This window comes from Diospyros lotus, chromosome 2, assembly GCF_014633365.1.
Source record: "Diospyros lotus cultivar Yz01 chromosome 2, ASM1463336v1, whole genome shotgun sequence".
Lineage (NCBI taxonomy): Eukaryota > Viridiplantae > Streptophyta > Magnoliopsida > Ericales > Ebenaceae > Diospyros > Diospyros lotus.
Window position 1 is genome coordinate 17,731,096 of NC_068339.1, and position 20,709 is coordinate 17,751,804.

General features: G+C 36.7%; 2 protein-coding genes across 2 annotated transcripts; one reads left to right on the forward strand and one right to left on the reverse strand.

The window, feature by feature from the left end:
- Positions 1–1,609: 1,609 nt before the first annotated feature.
- On the forward strand, positions 1,610–2,362 carry LOC127794681 (protein DELAY OF GERMINATION 1). Its single transcript, XM_052325927.1, has one exon. It carries the CDS (start codon positions 1,610–1,612, stop codon positions 2,360–2,362), a length of 753 nt encoding a protein of 250 aa, XP_052181887.1.
- Positions 2,363–10,763: 8,401 nt separating this feature from the next.
- Positions 10,764–19,058, reverse strand: LOC127795681 (protein MALE DISCOVERER 2-like). The gene is made up of 13 exons (XM_052327504.1): positions 18,009–19,058; positions 17,778–17,910; positions 17,461–17,532; positions 16,082–16,225; positions 15,845–15,988; positions 13,922–14,017; positions 13,730–13,791; positions 13,188–13,646; positions 12,294–12,484; positions 12,057–12,189; positions 11,792–11,946; positions 11,472–11,720; positions 10,764–11,309 (listed from the first exon to the last, which is right to left on the reverse strand). The coding sequence occupies exons 1-13, from the start codon at positions 18,121–18,123 to the stop codon at positions 11,049–11,051; spliced, it is 2,214 nt and encodes a 737-aa protein (XP_052183464.1). The 5' UTR covers positions 18,124–19,058; the 3' UTR covers positions 10,764–11,048.
- Between the last annotated feature and the right edge of the window lie 1,651 nt (positions 19,059–20,709).

The window sequence follows — 20,709 nt, forward strand, 5'->3', positions numbered from 1 at the left end:
ATAAATCTGCCGAGTCCACGGACATAATTACATAACAACAGTGTCATCAAATTAGAGGGAAGAACCATCTAACCAATAACGAGGCTCTTAAACTGTTTCCAATAGTTTCCCACTAATTACTAAGTCCCACAAAAGTTAGAAGAATTGAAGAGACTGACAACAACACTAATAGCAATTATACATTATGATCCAGAGACTAGAACCATACAAATCAACCAGAAAAGAAAATGTCTACTGGGCCCATTATTATTCAATAAAACAGTGACCACTGATAATATACAGCCATACATGTAACGTAACATGATTTTCAAATTCAAGACTACAAAGTGATAAAAAAGAGATTAATTACACCTAAAACTTTCAAATTCAAGCTCGTAGGCACCCACTGTCAAACTCATTAATTTCAGAATGGGAACAATCATTTTTTATGTATACAGAAAATTCCCGAAGTGTTTATTGACAGTTTTTGGAGGCTTGTAAAAGAGGTCTGTCTGTCTGAAAGGCCAGTTCTTTGAAGGATGTATCGTCCACGCACACTGACATTAACTAGCCTTGTCCTTTTTGCATCTTTGCATGTGACCAATTCTTGTAGTTACGTACGTAATAAGGGCTTAAACTGCTTTAAGAATTCAGTGGATCATCTTCCTAGGTTCTGTGCCCTTTTGGATCTTTCAGTTCTCTTTTCTTAGCACAAAACAATGCTAAACTTTATATACAAACAACGACAAAACGGTTGTCATCTTTACAAAAATAGGAAGTTATCTTACTTTTGTGTTCAGGGATAAAATTCCATGCAAGAATTTCCCCTTGGTAAGAACGATTGAAGGCAGAAGTTGGTGGTGTGTAAACCCACGATCCCACGATTCTCATTAATTAGGGGCTCCCTCAAGTAGCTTCCATAACCTCTCTTGTGATTCTACCATGTTATCATGATCGTTTGATTAATAGGCCATCTAGCTAATAGATCATCCAGTTACTCATCGTTTCAGATTATGGGCCATCATGAGAGTCTGTTATATAGTCATCTGTCATATACAATTGTTAAGGCAACAATCCCATCTACAATAACCATTCAACAGAGACAACCAAATGTAGGTGCAAGCCATCACAAGAAATAATTGTCTACCATGATTATGCCATAATATACCTGAACAATTGTTGCCACTTTACGGTAGTAACCACTACGACAAGTAACTCATGTATTGTTACGTGCCATGATTGATATGTCATTGTTGTCTACTTAACATGACATATGCATATCACTGGATTTCACCTAATTATTACCCATTAAATCTATATATGAACTTGTTTGAAATGTACAGTAATTCTTTGTTAATCCATATTGTTTTTTACATGACCTACAATATATATAATGATTTCATTTTCATTTAATTAACTCAAAGTGGCCTAGCTTTTTGTCTGCATATATATACACACAATTTTTTCACACGAAAACGAACAAATGAGCCAACTCTATAGGCACAAAACCCACATCAAACTCTACATTATGTCTATACACCAAACTGAAAGCCACTTTCTTCTAGCCACCATGTTCACTTAACTATAAAGCCAACCAACCCATGCGCAAAGAACAGCCTCCACGCTCGGTATGGCTAGTGAAGAACAAGCCCACCACAATTGCTGCTTCCGGGAATGGCTCATACTTCAAGAGCAAGACCTCTTAGAACTCATCCGTGGCCAAACAGCCTACACGGGCAGCCCTGATCACCGAGTCTTACTGAGCCAACTCGTCCACAAGAACATCCAACACTTCCAAGACTACGTCGACAAGAGAAGCCAACTGGCCGGCAGAGACTCCTGGGCCTTCTTCGCCCCCTCTTGGTGCACGTCACTTGAGAACTCCCTCCTCTGGATCGGCGGCTTCCGGCCGTCCATGTTCATCCGGCTCGTCTACTCGCTGTGTGGGCCGTCGGAGATCGAATCACAGCTCGACGAGTTCCTCCGGGGGGTGGGAACCACCAACCTCGGCTGGCTCTCCGGGGAGCAGTTGACTCTGGTGGACAGGCTGCAGCGCAAGAACATTAAGGAGGAAAACATGCTGTCGTCGCGGATGGCGAGCTTGCAGGAAAACATTGCGGATGACCCGCTGGCGGCGGTGGCGAGGAGTCTGAGTCCGATAGGTGAGTCGGATGTTGACACGGACAGGGCGCTCGATGCCCATGCAAAGGCCATGGCAAGTATGCTGGGAGAGGCTGATCAGCTAAGACTTAGGACGCTGAAAGATCTGATGGGTATACTAACGCCATTACAGGGTGTGGAGTTTCTGGCTGCAAGCAAGAAGCTTCAGCTTTCCATGCATGAGTGGGGCAAGAAGATAGATCACTCGCTTGGTAGGAACTAAGAATATATATAATATATATGTTTTTCATCATCTTCTTCAGGGTTTTGCTGTTTGAGTTTGTTATGATGAGAGTCCTGTAATTATCTGTTTCTCTATCTTTGGTTTGGAAAATCAGTTTTGCATTTTAGACTTCTTTTCTTTTCTTTTCATTCTCTCTGAGGACATCGGAAGCCTGAGGCCGTTTGAAGGACGAGACCCAAAACTGGGACCTTTAGGGAGAAAATATGAAAAAGAAAATAAAAATACTATTCAAATAAGATAATATTGATTATGTTGTTGATGAAACAATAATAAATTTGTAGAATAGAAATGTCACCTTCAAATTGCTTGAACCTACAAAAATAAGAAAATAGTCAAAGGGCACTGAGAGATCCCCGCACAAAACATTCCGACACTTAAATTAAACATTGAGTATGATGAAAGAGATTGTATTAAAATAGTATCAAAGACGTTCCCCCTTTTAGGAATGAATGCTTCCTTATTTATAGAGAAATATGGAATGATTTAAAATGTAACAAAATTAATATTCTTATAAATAATGCTTATCTTGATTGGGACTAAGATAGTTGTAGATAACATCTATCTTGGTATTCTAAAATCTATTAGAATTAAGATACATATAACTTGTATCTTTTATAGATAATATTTATCTTACCCATTTTAGGGATATAATTTATTAGGGATGATGTTTATTCAAATATTTCATAATCATTTTAGAATTAGAATTCGCTATGGATAATTATCTACCATTTTTTTGAAATATTCAAAAAGATTTTTAAATGTCGAACTTATCGTGTTTGCGCACTTTATGCGAGACCCCCCTCACATATGGGAAATTTATGCCTTTTAACTCAAAAAGATATTCTGGGATTTTGGGCTTTTACCTATGACACAATAGATTATATTTCTATAATTAATATTTCATTATTGATCTTTTTTCTTCTAAAATAAAAGGATATATGATGTTTTACATTTGTAGTTAATTTTGATAATGAAAAACAACATTTGGTTTTGATCCTCAAGTCATGAGTCAAGTTTATGGTTTTCAACAAAAATCAATTTCAAGTGCTTTGTTAAAATGAAAATAAAAAAGATTTATGATTTCTATATTAGTTGGAGATTTGCAAAATCAAGTATTTATTCTTAAAGAATCTCCTAAAATTATTTTTCAAATTAGTTTTGAAGTCGTTGGTCAACATAGAGCTAAAATTGTTCTAAGATAAAAGACCAACTAGAACATAAATGTGTTTGATGAAAAGTATAAAAAATCATTTATGTCAATCTCATATTTCGAAATAAGCTTTTCATATTTTGAAATATGCAGGAAAGGTTTTGGTCCGAAATTCAAATGTCTAAAAAATTCTTTAGTTTATGCATCATGTTTCGAAACTATTTTTGATAAGGTTTCAATATTTTTCTAAGTCTAGAAGATTAATACCTTATAAGGAAATATATAAGAAAATATTTTTATTTTGAAAAACTATCTCCCGGTATTTTTATAGCTAGTATTCATTGTTATTAAAATAATTTTTAATAAATTTTTCAATAAATAGAAGGTATGTATTTTGAGAGTGGTAAAATTGTTAAATCTTGAATTTGTACTAAAACCAAAATTCTATTTTCTTATTGTTATGCATTTTGATTTTTTGAATATTTTTATTGAATCCAAATAGTGGGTACTTTTTTATTTACATTTATGTATTAAAGTAAATATAATGTAAATAAGTTGTGATATATACATGCTATGGATTGTGTTTTCAAGCAAATGCTTTTGAAACTCTGTCATGTTTATGTGCATGTTTCGAAACCCCTTTGAAAAGGTTTTCATGTTTTTAAAATGTGTATACCATTTCGAAACATCTATGTTTTAGCATTTGTTTCAGGTTTTGGACTATGTTTCAAAACCTATATGTCATGTTTCGAAACCTCATTTCTAAAGAGGTATGTTTCAATATATATATATATATATATATCATATTTCGAAACCTCTAACAGCAGATCATTCAAATTCGAGATGCATGTGTGTTGCATTTTTGTCTTTATCAAAATGCTTCTCAATTATTTGACTAATGCATTCTCCATGCTATAATATTCAAATTTAAATTTGAATGTGAGTGCTTTTAATTAATCATTGTAATACCCAAGAAATTTGGGTTAATTAAAAAGAAGCAATTTATTAGAGAAATGGGATTTTAGAGAAAATTGGTATCTAAATAGCCCGAAAAATTGACCAAATCAACTGTCGGGAGTGCCCTGAAGCCGAGATGCCAAAATAAAATGATGTGGCATTAACAAGCACCCCGAGATATGATTTATAGCATCAAAAGAAATAAGATCGGGAACAGTTTTCGGTACAGCAAAAATGTAGCTGCCATTTAGGCTACAATACCGAACTATTGTAGACGACTTCCCGGAAGTCAACAGAAGCTTGAGAGGGCTTTGGTTTTTCATAAGGAACAACCCTTATTGGTTTCAGGAAAAAACGAAGAAGTTTAGGGCCAAAACGAAGATTCGAGCATAAGTGCAATTTTTCAAAATTACTAGAGGAGGCTGAAATGATGATTTTTCGAAATCTTCCGGGGTCAAAATGATGTTTTAGGACTTGAGGGTCTTAAATGTTATTATGGAAAGTTCAGGGGTTAAGTGAAATGGGCTAAAGTGATAATAGCCAAAACTTGGAGGGCCAAAGTGCAAAAACACAAAAAAACTAGCATAGGCAAATCTGACCGGTCGGCCATGGCCGATTTTGGCCACGGGGTTGCATGAGGCTTGGTCGAGGGAGCATCTTTTGTAAAGAGCTTGCCCGACAAAAGCCATCGTGGTGGCCGAATTTTGAAGAAAAACTGGCCGAAAGTTGGCCGGATATTCGCACGCCTGCAAATCCATTTTGTGGTCGACTAAAGCTCGCTCAAGGTCGATCTAGGGGAGGTTTAGCCTCTTAAGGTGATGGGCAAGGCGGCCAAAGCCATTTTGAAGCTCGATGATCGCCTATAAATAGAGCTCGAAGTGGCCGAAAGTTTTAAGACATGGAGCTTCAAATCGAGGCCGAAATTGAATGAATTGGGAAATAGGAATAAGGGACTTTTGAAGCCCATGAGAGGTAGAATAATTTTGGAGATTTTGAGCTATTTTGGTTGAGGTTTGGTGAGGTTTCGAGAGGTCGCCGGAGTTTGGGGCGGACGCCTTGACCGAATGTTCGAGGCCCCGATGGGAGGTCTTCCGGTGATTCTTTGAGGCTCAAACTTGGCCAAGAGGATCAACTAGAAGAGGTATTTAAGATGGCATGAAAATCTCAGATCGCCGACGACCAGAGCGCCGGAGAAGATGACCGGAACGTGCCGGTCACGCACTGCATCTCAAGCGCGCCCAGTCGCCCTAGCACGTGTGGGCGCATGTGCTTCTGGAAAAATGTGCAAAAAATATAGAAAAATCTATAAAATTATTTTATGGAGGTCCGTGCAAAAAGTTTTGAATTTGGGATTCCTGATGTCTCGGTTTTAGCGTCAAAAACCTCGTTTTGCGTGAAAATGCACCATCTGGGTAAGTTCAGTATTTTTTCTTTAAATTTTATAGCATATTATGAATTGTTGTGAAATTAGATTTAAGAAAATAGTCTCGAGGCAATTATTAGAATTTTCAGAAAGGAAAAATGAAAGAAAATGAAGGAAAAATGAAATAAATGGAATATTGAGGATATTTAGTAATAAAATATCATTTTATGTTTGATGTAATCGAGATGATGTGATCGGTGCAACTTTTGAGAGTTGGCACAAGAATCGAGGCGGGGCACGCATATCGAGGCGATGCACGCTTTTCGAGAAAATGCAAGTTTATCTCAAAATGTGAGTTATTCTATCCTAAGTATGATTTGGTGAGTAATTTTATCCTAAACATGGTTTTGTGAGTTATTCTATCCTACATGATATGATTGTTTATTATGCATGATATTTATGAAAGATATGATTGCTTATACATGCATACTATTTGCGAAAGATATAATTCATTTTGTCATACTGCATGAAAAGTCATGATAATTGCATGGCACGATATTATTGTCACGTTGATATTTATACAGGGGAATGAGATGTCGCCCCCAGAGTGTAGCCGTAATTCCCCAAAGGCGTTGAGGGAATAACGTTATGCTTATCCTACAGAGGTTCGGGATTTTCCTAGGATTCCTAGCCGAACTTGCGGGCCAGGGAAGTTACACTAAGGGCCAATGTTGTTCATGTTATTGCATCATGCATTCGTATATATGTTTTGAATCCTCACTAGAAGTTTCATCTTCTAATGGGTTATGCCCCTGGAACATTCAACGTTCTAGTTTAGACTTGCAGCTCAGGCAAGGAGCAGGTTGATATATGACGGCACGTGATGGCGTGACCGATGGATTCAGCGAGCTGACTCGGATATGTTTTAGCTGATACTTTATTGATGATTAGTCTTGTTATTATGGAATCTCCATGTATTTATGTATTTCAATATTGAGGATATGATGTTAACTATGGTATGAATTCTTATGTTATAAATAAAAGTAAATTGATTATGTACCATATCAAGTTTCGATTATCGCTTCCGCATTTTTAATGATTTGCTGGGGGTTTTGTTTGGAATTCGGTACTTAAGGTTAAGTTATGTACCGAGAAAGAAAAAAAATTAATTTATAATTAATTTGGGCCCCAGTATAGTGACACGCTCGGTAAGAGAAAAAGCGGGGTGTTACAATCATAGTGGGCATAAGACATTGTCTCACACTCATTGTTGTCTCTAAATGCAAGTACAGTTGGAAATACTATAGTTTCGAAACCTAAGTGTAAAATTATGATATTTCAAAACCTGTATGCTATGTTTCGAAACCTACTTTTATGTCTTGTTTCTAACGGTAATAAACGGCTAGATTCCTATCTCTTGATATAAATAGCAGGTGTTTGAAGACAAGAACCAGCAACAACAAGAGAGCACACACTAGAGACACACACACAAGCATAAGTGGTGATCTAAATCCTTTTGACAAGCTTTCAAAAAAGATTCATATATACAATCATTGATGTGCATTGTGGTGTAAAAAAGAGAAGTAAGCTGAAATCCAAGTATCATCTTTCTAGCTCTCCTAACCTCAAACCAAGAGGTTTGTATAGCCATTTGGTAAGGCATTTTATTGTTATACATTATATTGGGCTGTAAAGATAAGTTTCATTTATCTTATTAATGTTGTAAGATTTGAGTTTAGCCTAAAACTCATTATGGTGTAAAGGTTTGAGTTTAGCCTAATTCTCATTGTGTCAAAGGTTCGAGTTTAGCCTAAAACTCACTTAGTGTAAGGTTTGAATTGAGCTCGTAAAAACTCATTGTACAAGGTTTTGAGGTGAACCATGGTAAAACCCTTATTGTGGTTGATCACTAGTAAAGGTGATTGAGATTGAAAAATCATTTAAGTGGGTAAACTTGAAGATAGTGGACTAAGTAGGGTGTCGAACCACTATATATCTTATGTGCAATTGTTCTTTCACTTTTACTTATCATTATTGCCTATTGCTTATGCTTTTAAAAGGATTATTTTTAAAGACTAAAACAAAGTTTCCTTGAGCATATGTTTTTACATATTCATAAGTATCTATCTTTAATCCCAAACTCCTTTGGCATACTCTTACTTATGTAAATCATCTTTACCAAATATCATTATTTTAAAATACAAGCCAAAAGATTTCGAATTAAGTAAAACATAAAAGTATATTTCGAAACATACAATCTATATTTCGAAACATATATAGTAGGTTTTGAAACCTACTTAACAGAAAGTCTTATTTCGAAACATAACCCTTATATTTCAAAACATAGTATTATGCTATCAACAATTATTTTAATTATTGAAAATTTATACGAATTCCAATTCACCCCCCCTCTTAGGATATATTTGTCATCATTAGGACCAAGAATATATAGACCATATATTATTCTAATTCTGATCTTTAGATATATGAAAGTTTCATTAATACAACTTTATGAATTTTTTATATTTATTTATTACCAATTGAAAATTCATACCATAATAATTTATTATTATTATTAAAATAATATGGAGCTAGGGTCTCAAATGAATCGAGTCGTTTGCGAGAGGCTCGATGTTTAACTTGACCAAAGATCGTTTGATTTTATTTTTTGAGGTAAATAAGTCGAGATTGAGTGTAACTTTGAAATTCAATTTGTAAATTAACCGAGTTTGAATTTAGTAAAGTTTGGTTCGTTAAAATTCTTGAATATATTCAATTAGAGATTCATGAATACTAACTGTCGACGTTGAGAATTGGTCGACCGTGATTCATTTGTTCGCACTGAGAAAGTAAACATGATTCCAAAGAAAAAGAAGGGAAGAGAAAGTATGAAATGAAGTTTTCACGTGGTTCGGCCTGAACGATACTTAGTTCACGACTGTTCCTCTTCTTTGAAGCTTTTTGCCTTACTCCGCAAAGATCATTGCTACATTTTTGCCAGATATTGCCTTTTGCCTCAAGCATTCGCAACGATTGACTGAGACGGTAAGTTTTCGCAACTTGTTAACTTGTTTTACAACCACTCTAATTCCTTCCTGCCAAATCCCTTCCCATGCATCGCCTCCTAGTGGTGATTGTGAGTTTTTGGGGCATCTGGTGATGTGTCGTCTAGTAATCACTTGACGATAAATTCTTGGCTAAGGTAATATGATGATGGAATATGTGTTCCATAATGGTTGTTTCATATTAATCAAGATTGATTTTGGATTTGGTCATATGACAAAATTAAGAGATTTGATTTGCTGACCATGATCTCATATCTTGTCGATATATAAGATGATAGAGGAATCGTATTGTATGGTATTGTAGTAAATGGTTCCAATACCCGCTTCATATTAAATTTGATAATCATGACATATTATTAGATATCACTCGTGATTTACAGGAATTAATAATTGATTAATTATCATTGCCAATTTAATTGTGAAACCAGAAAGTCCCACCTAATAAGAAATTACTTTTTTTATAAAAAAAAAGATAAATTAGTAATTATATAATTACTAATTATGATGCATTTATTTATTAGATAAATAAGAATTAATAATTGGATTGGACTTTTTACTAGCACGTTAAAGTCAACCCAATGGCACCTAAGGTTTTCAATGGTGCCCTGTATTCTTATGTCTACTTTTTGATTTTGTAAATCATATTTTAAAAAAAAAAAGGTGATAGTTGAAAAAATTTAATTTAATTTCGCTGCGTATGCTCATATTATAATTTTCTAGCAAGTTTGTGATCCTTTCTAAGGGGCAAAAGGTAGTTGGCATGAAATGGGTGTACAAAAGTGAAGAAAAATGCCCAAGGATAAGTAGATGGATATAAGAAGAGGCTCATTGCAAAAGGCTATAGCCAAAAACAAGCCATTGACTATGATGAGGTCTGTGGCCCCGTCACTTACTTGGAAACTAATCGATTAATAACAAGTCAGCTACTGCTTTGGGAAAGAATCCCATGTTCCATGATCGAAGCAAGCATATAGACACAAAGTTTCACTTCATAAGAGAGTACGCTGAGAAGAAGGGTGTGGAGCTTAGTTATGTGAAGACCCATGATCAAGTTGCAGACATCTTCCATGGTTTTAATTATATCTCCATTATGGGACTTTAAAGATATCTATAATAACTCCGTTTCATGGACTTCGATCTATGTTTTTTGGATTGATTTGTCCTTGGCGATTGAGGATGGTGAATGTACGACTTTACCCACCTCCTGAATGCTCGATCGCATAAATTTTGTTGTTGGATTGTTATATAAACTAGTTGTTTTGTTGAGTAGATGTCCTTTATATGGTTTGTTTTTACTTGTTTCATGTGTTTGGACTGCCTAGGGCTTATCTTTAATTGTGATTGTTATTTATTTTCTATATTGAGATCCTATTGCTCGCAACCCCTCTTTTTGTAATGTTGTTGCCTAGGCAACCACTTCTAATTATTTTACAACCATGCAGGGTACAATTGATTTGATTGGTACGTTTGGCAGCCATTAGGGTAGCAATACTAACACACCCAAAATTGTTACTAACTAAATGTTCCCAAAAAATACAAAATTGCTCTTAAAAGATCATCTACAAAACAAAGTATAAAGCTTTCTATGATCTCTGTGACTTTTTTTACTTACATTTGGTGTGTAACTCTTCTAGGCGTGTTAATGTCACCACCCTAACAGTTAATATCATTTATTTGGAAGAAGAACCAAATTTGCACAAAACTCGGTAATGATATTGTCCTCGCAGATGAGGCCAAACTCATATCATGTATATATATATATATGTGTGTGTGTGTGTGTGTGTGTGTGTATAATAAGGTCGAGAAATACCAAACATCGTCGCACACTTGGGAGGCAACAGAATGCAAGCAAAGAATTGCGTTGAATGAACCATAGGCAATGACTAAAAACGGGCTGGGAGAAATGCAATGCATTGGCTAAAATACTAAGTAATGCGAAGAGGGGCAGCTGGCTGGCGCAGAAAACAACAGAACTCTTTCTTTCTATGTTGGTTCGTGTGTGCGCGCGTGTTTTTTTTTTTTTTTTTTCCAAAGAGAGAGAGAGAGGACACTTCACTTCACATACAACAGAGTGATCAGGGAAAATTTAAGAGCGAAATGCTGATCATCAATCAATCAGTCAACCAAATTTTATGCCGCCTCCGCCGATAGGATCTCCAGCTCGGCCCACCAGAGAGGAGAAAGCCTCGGAGTCGCTGCGTCGGGGGTTATCGGGATCATTTCCCTCAGCCTCTCGATTATTTCCTTCATCGTTGGTCTCTTCCTCGCGTCCTGCTGAATGCACACTTGGATGATCTCGCAGATGACGTCGAGCTCGTTGTTCTTGAAGGACTTGAGGGTCGGGTCGATCAGGTGGCTGGTGCTCCGCTTGTCGTTCAAATACTCACCAGCCTGGCAATGGTTAACTTGTCTTAGCCAAGTAGAAAAATAAATGGAAAAGGCTATAATTCACGTAATCAATAACACACAATGAGATAAAGCTTTAATATGATGATGATATATTAGTGTAGAAAACAAGTTGCGACTGAGAATATTTAGTTAAAAAAGGCGTACCCAGTTCACCAGAGATCCTTGCTCTTTCGAGTAACGTAACTTCCCAGAAATAATCTCGAGCAGCAACACTCCAAAACAGTAGACGTTTGTTTCGGGATCAGAAAACGGTGGCAGCTCGGAGTCCTCTGATTCCTTTCCAGCCCAGGCTTTGGAAGAAGCGTCTGTGGCTTTGGAAGAAGCGTCCGAAGCTTTGGATGACCCGTCAGTGGTTTTGGATGAAACGTTTGTGCCGAATCCAATCTCTGCAATCTGAAAAGGAAGATGCAATTTGTAACATGTGCATGTACGGAAAGTGTAATGGGATAAAGAAAGGAGCCTACTTTAGCAGCATAATCATCAGTGAGAAAGATAGCATTTGAATTCAGATTAGAATGTGCCACAGGCGGATTCAGCTCGTGCATGTACTGGAGACAGTATGCTGTTCCCATAATGATCCTAACCCTTGCATTCCAGTCAAGATGCTCGACTTCCTTAACTGAGAGAGACAGACAGACAGAGAAACAAGATGTGTATATCAGAATCGAAGCCTCAAATTTTAATTTGTACGGCCAATGCCAGAGATACGTGCCGCGAGTAATAATATACCGTGCAGGTGCTCTGAGAGGGTTCCGTTAGGAGCATACTCAAACACCATCATTCTAGCAAAAGGCTCTTCCTCCTCACAGTAGCCAATAAGATTAACAAAGTTCTTGTGGTTTACTCTTGAAAGTGTATCGATCTACAAAAAGAGCACAACAAATAAAATTTAGATCTTCCGATAGGATAAAGAGTATGATAGGCTATAAATTGCACAAAAGTTCAAGTTCCATTCATGTTGCAGACCTTCTTCCGGTATGCTATTTCAGAGCGCTTGGACCAGTCTTTGGCAGAAGGTATTGCAGTTGATGCAACAGCAATCTCAACTCCGCTTGATAATGTTCCCTTGTATACTGTGCAATCAGCAATTGTATTAATAATGTTGCTGAAATCCTCGCAAGCGGTTTCTAGCTCTGACCGATTCAGTTTGGGAACCCCTGCATTTTAAAATCAAATACATCATCCAGTTCTTGTTGGATTCTTCAAAATGACATTTGGACACCCTAGCAATTACAGAGTTGATCCATGAACCAGTTAGGGAATGAGTCAATTTGGTTCACCTGATGATTCACTCTAGGCTAGTTCAAAACTCTAGTAGTACCATAAAAGTACAGTTGGAACACTAATAAAACCAAATGGCTCCACTGCATACTGCCTAGCATTCAATAAGTGCTGCCATTGAAGAAAATGGACACAAGAGAACTTAATGACGGGCAATCAATCCCATGACTCCTAGAAAAAATAATACCTTATTTTGAAAATTATCAGTGAAAGGCTACCCCTTTTAAAGAAATGAGTTCGCCATAGCTGAGTTCTAATGCGAAACTTGGGTCCGAGCTTGGGTCCAAGTTCAAACACAAGCCTGAGCATTAAGATTTTAGTGATCACAAACAATACCATATAATTCTTGGAGAAATATTTGTATGGTCTGAGTCATGCATATATTTAAGAAGCGTTTCTTTTATTTTTTTCGTTTTGGGGTGGGGGTGTTGGTTGTAGAAGTTGTCATCTTGGCTGATGACCAGTTGCTAATAAGGACTGGTATAGCAGCTAAACCATAGTGAAGGGATCAATCTGCATTTGATTAAGCCAAGTCTCTCTACCATCAAAAGCAGTGCTAGAATTAAATGGAAAAATTACCTGTAACAAATGCTTTCTGCAACTGTCCACTCAATCCAGTCTTCCACGGACCAATAGTTGTGACAGCTCGGTTCCGACACATGAAAAACATGACTATGGCAACAACAAGCAAGAGAACAATTCCTGAAATTGCTAAATACTTCCATACATTTCCAGAATTTCCTGAATACCCAGTAGGCTTGTTTGTAGAACCCAAAAGCTGCCCATCAGAATTATGATTATGTTCAGATGAAGACATGGCAGGAGAAGGCACGGGTGGATGTAATTGTCCTTTCTTTGCATTTGGTACTGCAGGGAAAGACCCACTACTCCGTGTAATTGGAACAGAAACCATCTGTATGGGAGGGGATCCATCACTAGCTGGGGCAGCAGCCAGATTACTGGACTGTTGAAGTAGCCTACGCCTGTCCATATTAGCTAGGTTTTGTACACGTTGATTGATGTGCATCTCATGACCTCCTGCCAAATGCAAGAACTAATGTCATGTCTAAAAACATAAACTGAAGACCAGTGAGCCAAGACAATGGATTGTTTCTACTGACCTGGTGCACTCTCATAGCAATAATATGCAGGCTTATTTAAGGAATCTTTTCCAGATTTGAACCTTGAAGAGAATCATGTAGTTTTCATCAGGAAAAAACTAATTCGGGTATCACGATCACTAATGGAAACGAAAGTTAGGTCGGGTAGATAACGATCCTGGATAGAAGTAAATATTAATGTTGATTTCATACCATGGAAGCACACTTAGGTAACGAGTAAGAATCCCTCGAATTGGGATTATGATGGCATCTACTTTCTTTAGTTGTTTTGAACTGCTCTGGCAGATGCTGCACCAAAATGTAATGGAGATCAGAAAAGAAAAGAACTTGGATATTCTTAGCAGACCAGCAGAAGTAAAAACACTATGGCATCCAGTTAAATCACGGCTGTAAAATGACATGCTGATCAATATGCATGTCTTTTTTGGTAAGTAGATAATATGCACATCATAACTAAATTTTCGGTAAGCAGATCAATATGCATGTCATCATAACTAAATTTGGCGTGTTTATAGCAAAACCAGAATAAGATTGCAGTGTAACAACTGCAATAACGCACAAGAAATTTAAAAAAAAAAAAAAGGCACATTGGTATTAATTATGATAAATTTTACAAAATGGGGATTGAACCATAATTCAGAAAGTTATAAAACAACTAGAAATGATTGCTTCATATCAACTGAAAGAATGATTAATATAGAGCTCTTGAACAATATAGAGTAACACAGTTCTATCACATCAAGAAAAATATACGGACTCCAGTATCCCAGCAGCGTATAAACAGAAAAATATTCAAGAGGAGGCATACAAAATAAGTTCTCAATAGGTAAGGCTACGTTCTCTTTGCTTTTCAATTTTTAATTTTCAATTTTGAGTTTTGAATTCATTTTTAATTTTTTGTTTTGGTAGTCTGTTTTTAGAAAATTGAAAACACGTTCTCTTTATCATTTTAAAAAACTATTTCTCAAAACAAAAAATTAGAAAATACGTTCTCTTTGAAATTTTGAAAATAATTTTTTAATGATATTTTATTCAATAAATTTGATTATTCAGTAAATTAAAAATATTCAATATTAATATATTATTAAAATATATATATACATTTTTAAGTTAATGAATTTTGTAATATTTTTCCCATTACAATAATAAAATATGAATAAATAAATAAATAAAAGTGTTTTGAGTTTAAAATTTGTTTGGGATAAAAACACTCAAAATAACTTTTTGTTATTTTGAGTTTTCTTTACAATTTTTTTTTTGTTTTCAAAAATGCATTTTTAAAAACAGCAAAGAAAACGCGTTTTTATTATTTTAGAAAATTAAAAACTAAAAATAACTTGAAAACAACAAAGAGAACGCAACCTAATATTTTATTAGCTAAAAAAGTAGTCTCAGAGCAAAAGATAATTTTAAACTTCCCATCACTGCCTGCCCTGCATAATGCCCAGACACAACTTCCATCTGTGGAACAAACACAAGACATTGAAACTAGATTGAAAAGAGCAAGAGAAGAAAAAACTGATCAGACAAAATCATCTGAGAAAGGACGCCTTTAAGACTAAAAGGCTGATGGTTCACTTACAAACATATACAATAATAGTTAGAAGCTCCAATTCTTGTGAAATTAAGAACTTTATAGTAATGCCAGTAGAATAATTACAAAAAATCTGCACCCACAACCATGTAATTTTGCACATATTTGCACGCACAAACATGAACATGAATAGAACATTGAAGCTGTGAATTGGGTATCACTAGGGCATGCAGGGATCAGAGCTTTCTACATGTGACCCCACTCAGCCCCTGGCATTGCCAGTGGATCATGGACTACGGCACCCTTTTGACCATAACTGGCAGAATCTCAGACTTTTTTCTCTGAAATGTAACCTAAAGCTAATATCACTTTTATGGGCATGCGACTCAGGCTCCAAGTTCCACTAGTCTGAAATCAATACAACATTTCTTGCCAGGCAGACCAATAAACGTTTTAACTTATCATCTCCTTTGAGGTGCTAGTGGATGGCATGCATCTTAAGTGAGGGACAGGAGAGCATGGAAGATTTAGCCAAAGACAAGAATATCAAGAGGTTGGTCAATAAATGAGAAATCTCTTACCAATGCCCAAATTTTCTATTTAGACAGGCAATTCCAGCAGACACAGCACATGTAAGGTTTTCATCAAACTGCAATTCAGAAAGCACATTGAGCTTCCCAAGCTCAACAGGAATTTCTCCTTCAAAGTTATTATCAGAAAGCAACCTGGAGCACAATATGTAGTTTAGTTCTTGTACATAAATTTTTTTATTCAGTGGTGCAAGTATCAAATATTATATCTACAAATAATAAACTTACAAGCGTTTCAATGATTGTAGTCTTCCTATTTCTGCCGGAATTGATCCACTCAAGTTGTTATTTCTCAAATCCAATACCTCCAGCATTGTAAGTCCTCCAATCTCTTTAGGGATTTCACCAATAAAATGGTTGTCATGAAGTACACTGTTATACAAGCATATGACAAAAGACCCAGAAAAAATCACGTGAAAGAAAATAAGGCAAAGTACAAAGGAAGTGCATGCAGACCCTAGTCACATCCAGCAATCAAGGGGATCAACTCACATTATCTTGAGGACATGTAACCATTGACATGGATTTAACATACACACAAAACTTTATGCCCTTTTTGTCTGATAATGTTGGAGTGAAAATTTAAAAATACTCAACAATACAATAACAGTAGTGCAGAAGAAAGACCTAATGTCACTACTGCATGAATACATATAAATTGGCAGCATTGGAATGGAAAGGAATAATCTCAAGAAGCAGGAATGAGATTGGTACATATATTCATGTCAAGGATTATTGACTACAGCTGAAAAGGGATGATGAAACTAATCAATGCCCATAGTAAGGTCGATCCCAGTTATAATTATGACCATTCATTGCAAATAGCCCAGCATAAATAATCTTTTGCAGTAATTCCTCTAGATTGGCATTGGTTGCTCTTCCTTAAGAATTGCATCCTACCAGAATTGTCCCAGCAAATGAACATTTTTTACATTATTTTCATACATCTTACATAAAGTGTCTGATGGTCTAGAATATTAGAATTGGTCCAAAAGGTTAGAAAAATAGGCATGTAAACCCCTTAGATTTATATGTCAACACTTGGACCTTCTGCATTTGTTCCCAGGACATGAAATCCACTTGTTGACTAGAATGGCCAGATGAATTGGCCATTATGCTCCTGTTTACAGCAAAAACTGGAGGAGGATGGGAAAGCAACATGAAGATGTACAGTACAGAAGACCTATTAAGAAGCACCAACATATGCCCTACCAAATTAACAAAAGAGATCCAAGCAATCCTACAGAGTTAGAAGTCTCATGTATCCAAATAAATCAAGCAATCCTTCAGAGGCTAGAAAATACTCAATTGTTGCTATAGAACTGTAGAATCCCGGCTGCTCTGCTCTGTTTCCTAATTCAAGAACCGAGGATGAATTTCTAATTCAATGGAATTAATGATGAAAGTCAACCTTTTGTTTTTTTTTAGCAGTCTCCTAAACTGTATAGTTTCCTAAGCTGTATTTAGTAGTTTACTAAGCGGTATAGTTTCCTAAGCTGTATTTGGAAGTTCTTACTTCTATATAATTGTACTACTAGATCAAAGGGAGATAGTGAAGTTCATTATTCTCCAAATTCTTCAAGAACCATATATCAAGCAATACTTACAGAGATGTCAGGTGAGTAAGCTTCCCAAGGTCCGGGGCCAATTCCCCTTCCAAAGACAGCCCGTCGAGATCCCTGTGTATAATATTAAATAGTAGTACATGAGAACTTACAGCAACGCGAAACGTGCAGTACTGAGTCTTGAACAGCCTTCAAGTAGAAATCTCAACTTTCTTTTGCAATAAATTGTAACTAAAATATATTGAACACATTTTCTCACTATTTAAAAGAGAAGGTAATAAAAGTTTTTTTTTTGGGGGGGGGGGGGTGGGGGGAACTGAATACAATTGGAATTTTTGAGTAAATGTAAGGGGACTTACAGCTTTTGTACTTTACCATCAACACAGTACACGCCAAACCACATGCACGGGTCGTTATCATCTGGATTCCAGTTAGCAAAAGCACCATATGGATCATAATTCACTCTCGCATAGAGCTCCAACAATGCCAATCCTGAACTTAGTTCCATGTCAAATCATTAAGATGAACTATATTCAATTGTTGACTTTATTTTCAGTTATAGGATTTACCAAAGTCAAAGAACAAATTACCTTCATAATTAAGCGACGAGCACCCTTGAATTGCCAATACAAGAATCAAAATTGCAAAACATGATAACTGGATACCATGAGTATTCCATCTAACCCCCATTGCTCGGCAAACCATAAGTAGCAGTTCTGGAGGCCTCTGACAGCCAGGATTCTATACAACTCGCCAGGTTTTGTTTAGCAGAGAACACCCTCTCCAAGATTACTCGAAGCCGTAACAAATTATGAACAACAACAACTTGTTGGATTTACAAATATGGGCATATATGTATGTGTACAAGTTTTTCTAGCAGGCTCATACTATATTTTTACACAGAATACGAAATTTGGCTGCCCTCTTGACACAAATAACGAAATTGGGGTCCCCCATTTCTGCCTCTGTTTTTTTGTTTCCTCTTTTCTGTATAGTTTTAGGCTAAAATGGATAATCCCAAAACCCAGATAAAGAAATTATCTTTGAGGCTCAATTCAATCAGAGCTGAATTCAACGAGAGGGAAAAAACAAAATAGTTGAGTTGAATGCAAGGGTCCTCCAAACAAAGAGTAGTCACAAAGTGAATACACAAAAAAAGTAATAAACAGAAAGGCGAACCAAGGATAGCCTTATGGGCAAGCAATCAAAGAAAAGGGTACCAATTTGACATTAAATTTACCTGGAAATATGGGCAAAAGGGCAGTCAATGATAAAAATTTATTTGCTGCTGCTGTGATTCCCTCAATGGAACAAACTATTCTTGAACCAATTGATTGAGGGCAGGAGAAATTGAAGAGAAATCAGACTCCAAAGGCAGCAAAGAAAAGAAAAAAAGGAAAAGATGAAAATCAAAACATAAAATAATAATAATAATAGGTTTTTTTTTCTTTCTTGACTGCCCCCTTGAGGATGATCTCAGAGCAGGAGCCTCTCTAGGACCATGAGGGGAAGGGAGAGGGGCTGGGGGGGGCAAAAGCTCCTGATGGGAGATGTTTGTGTTTTCTCTCTCTAAATTTGTGTGCTTTTTTTTTTTTTTGGGTGACCTTTCTCTCTCTCTGACACCCCTACACCAGGGCCACCACCCCACCCCACAAACTCTCTGCCTCTCTCTTCTTCCTCTTCCTTTCCTTATCTTGATTTTTCCTTTTTTTTTATTTTATCCCTCTTCTTTTTTCCATCATTGATGGACCCTAATTCTTGGGTTTTCGTTTGTTGTTGTTTTTTTTATTTTTTCTTTATTTTATTTATTAATTGGGAGTTGGGAATGGATTTAGAACCGGCGGGAGTTTAACGGTCGCCGGCGGCGGAAGAGGTTGAGTGGTGGTGAGGGCCCCCACTTCCGATGTCCTCGGACGCGCTTTTGCGTTCAATTCAACCCCTCTCCCGTTGACCATTCTCTCTCTCTCTCTCTCGCCTATCTATGGATTTGAATTGTTGCGTGATTGCCTCTTTTTACGTTTTTTAAGTGACAATAATAATCTATTCAGATTTCTTTAATATGACACGTCCGCACCAATAATTTGTTAATCACGCTTCTGTTCAAGGGAATAATTAAAAGGACAAAATTGCACCCACCACCCCCGGTACCTCACTCACTCGTTATTAGTCACGGCAGCCGGAGCAGCCTTCTTCTCAGGTGGCGGTGGACCAGCGGCAGCGGCGAACACGGTGGCTACAAATCTTGCTGCGTCTGGTTCGTCTCATGCCGAAACCACTGATGGCTTGCAAGCCGCGAATTGTCTTTTCCCACCATGACAAACGAGGACCTTTCTCCTGAAGCATCCATTGTATAGAGTCTCTTCTTCTCTCTAACGTCAGGCGAGCCTTCCTCGGTATTGCGCTGGTGTGGGTCTTCTTCTCAATCGGCAGCGCTGGGCGAGCAGACGACACAGTTGGCCGCGGCGATCGACGTCTCTCTGCTGGCACCACGCAGGTGATCCTTTTACTGTTACCAAAACTTTTCATCGAAGCATAGCTCTAGCAAATCGTCTGGCGCCGAGCTGCGGGCTTGTAATTCCAAGTAGATTTCAGCGTCATAGGCGGTGAGAGGGGAGAGGCAACGAAAGTTGGGGGGGGGGGGGGGGGGGGGGGGAATGGGGGCATTGTTGTCTTTTTAGCGTAATATTGAGTCTTTGTTTGTGGCTAACTTTACACTTACAAATATTTTTTAAAATTTAATTTATGTAAATCTCGTATAGTATTTGATTTATTAATTTAAGTAATGATTTTTAAAATAAGTTTAGAAAAACTAAAAGCCAATAATAAGTGCTATAATAAGTTCAAAAATGAGTTGATATTCTCATTAAAAAAAGCAGCTTGTAAAAGTTGTATAAAATATTTAGGTTTTTTTTTTGTGAAAACTAAAATATCTCTAATGCACAAAAATCACTCATAGACACCATTTTGGCATTTCTCATTCGGAAATTGTAAAGATAGCCCAAAACATTTTTCGAGCCATTCTATAAATTACAAAATGTTTCGAGGATGTTTCACAATTACAGAAAACTTTTAGAAATGCATTTCCCCAGCTACCAAATATGGTTAGCGACTATATATCTATTATATTCACTACAAAAAATCAATATTTTGGTGACAAAAAATTATGTCGCTAAATTTTTTAACGACGGATTTAATGAAAGGTATCTTTCGTCGCTAAAAATGGCATTGCAGAAATTTAACGACAGGATTTTTTAAGCGACGGAATCAGCAACGGGATTGTACCCGTTGCTA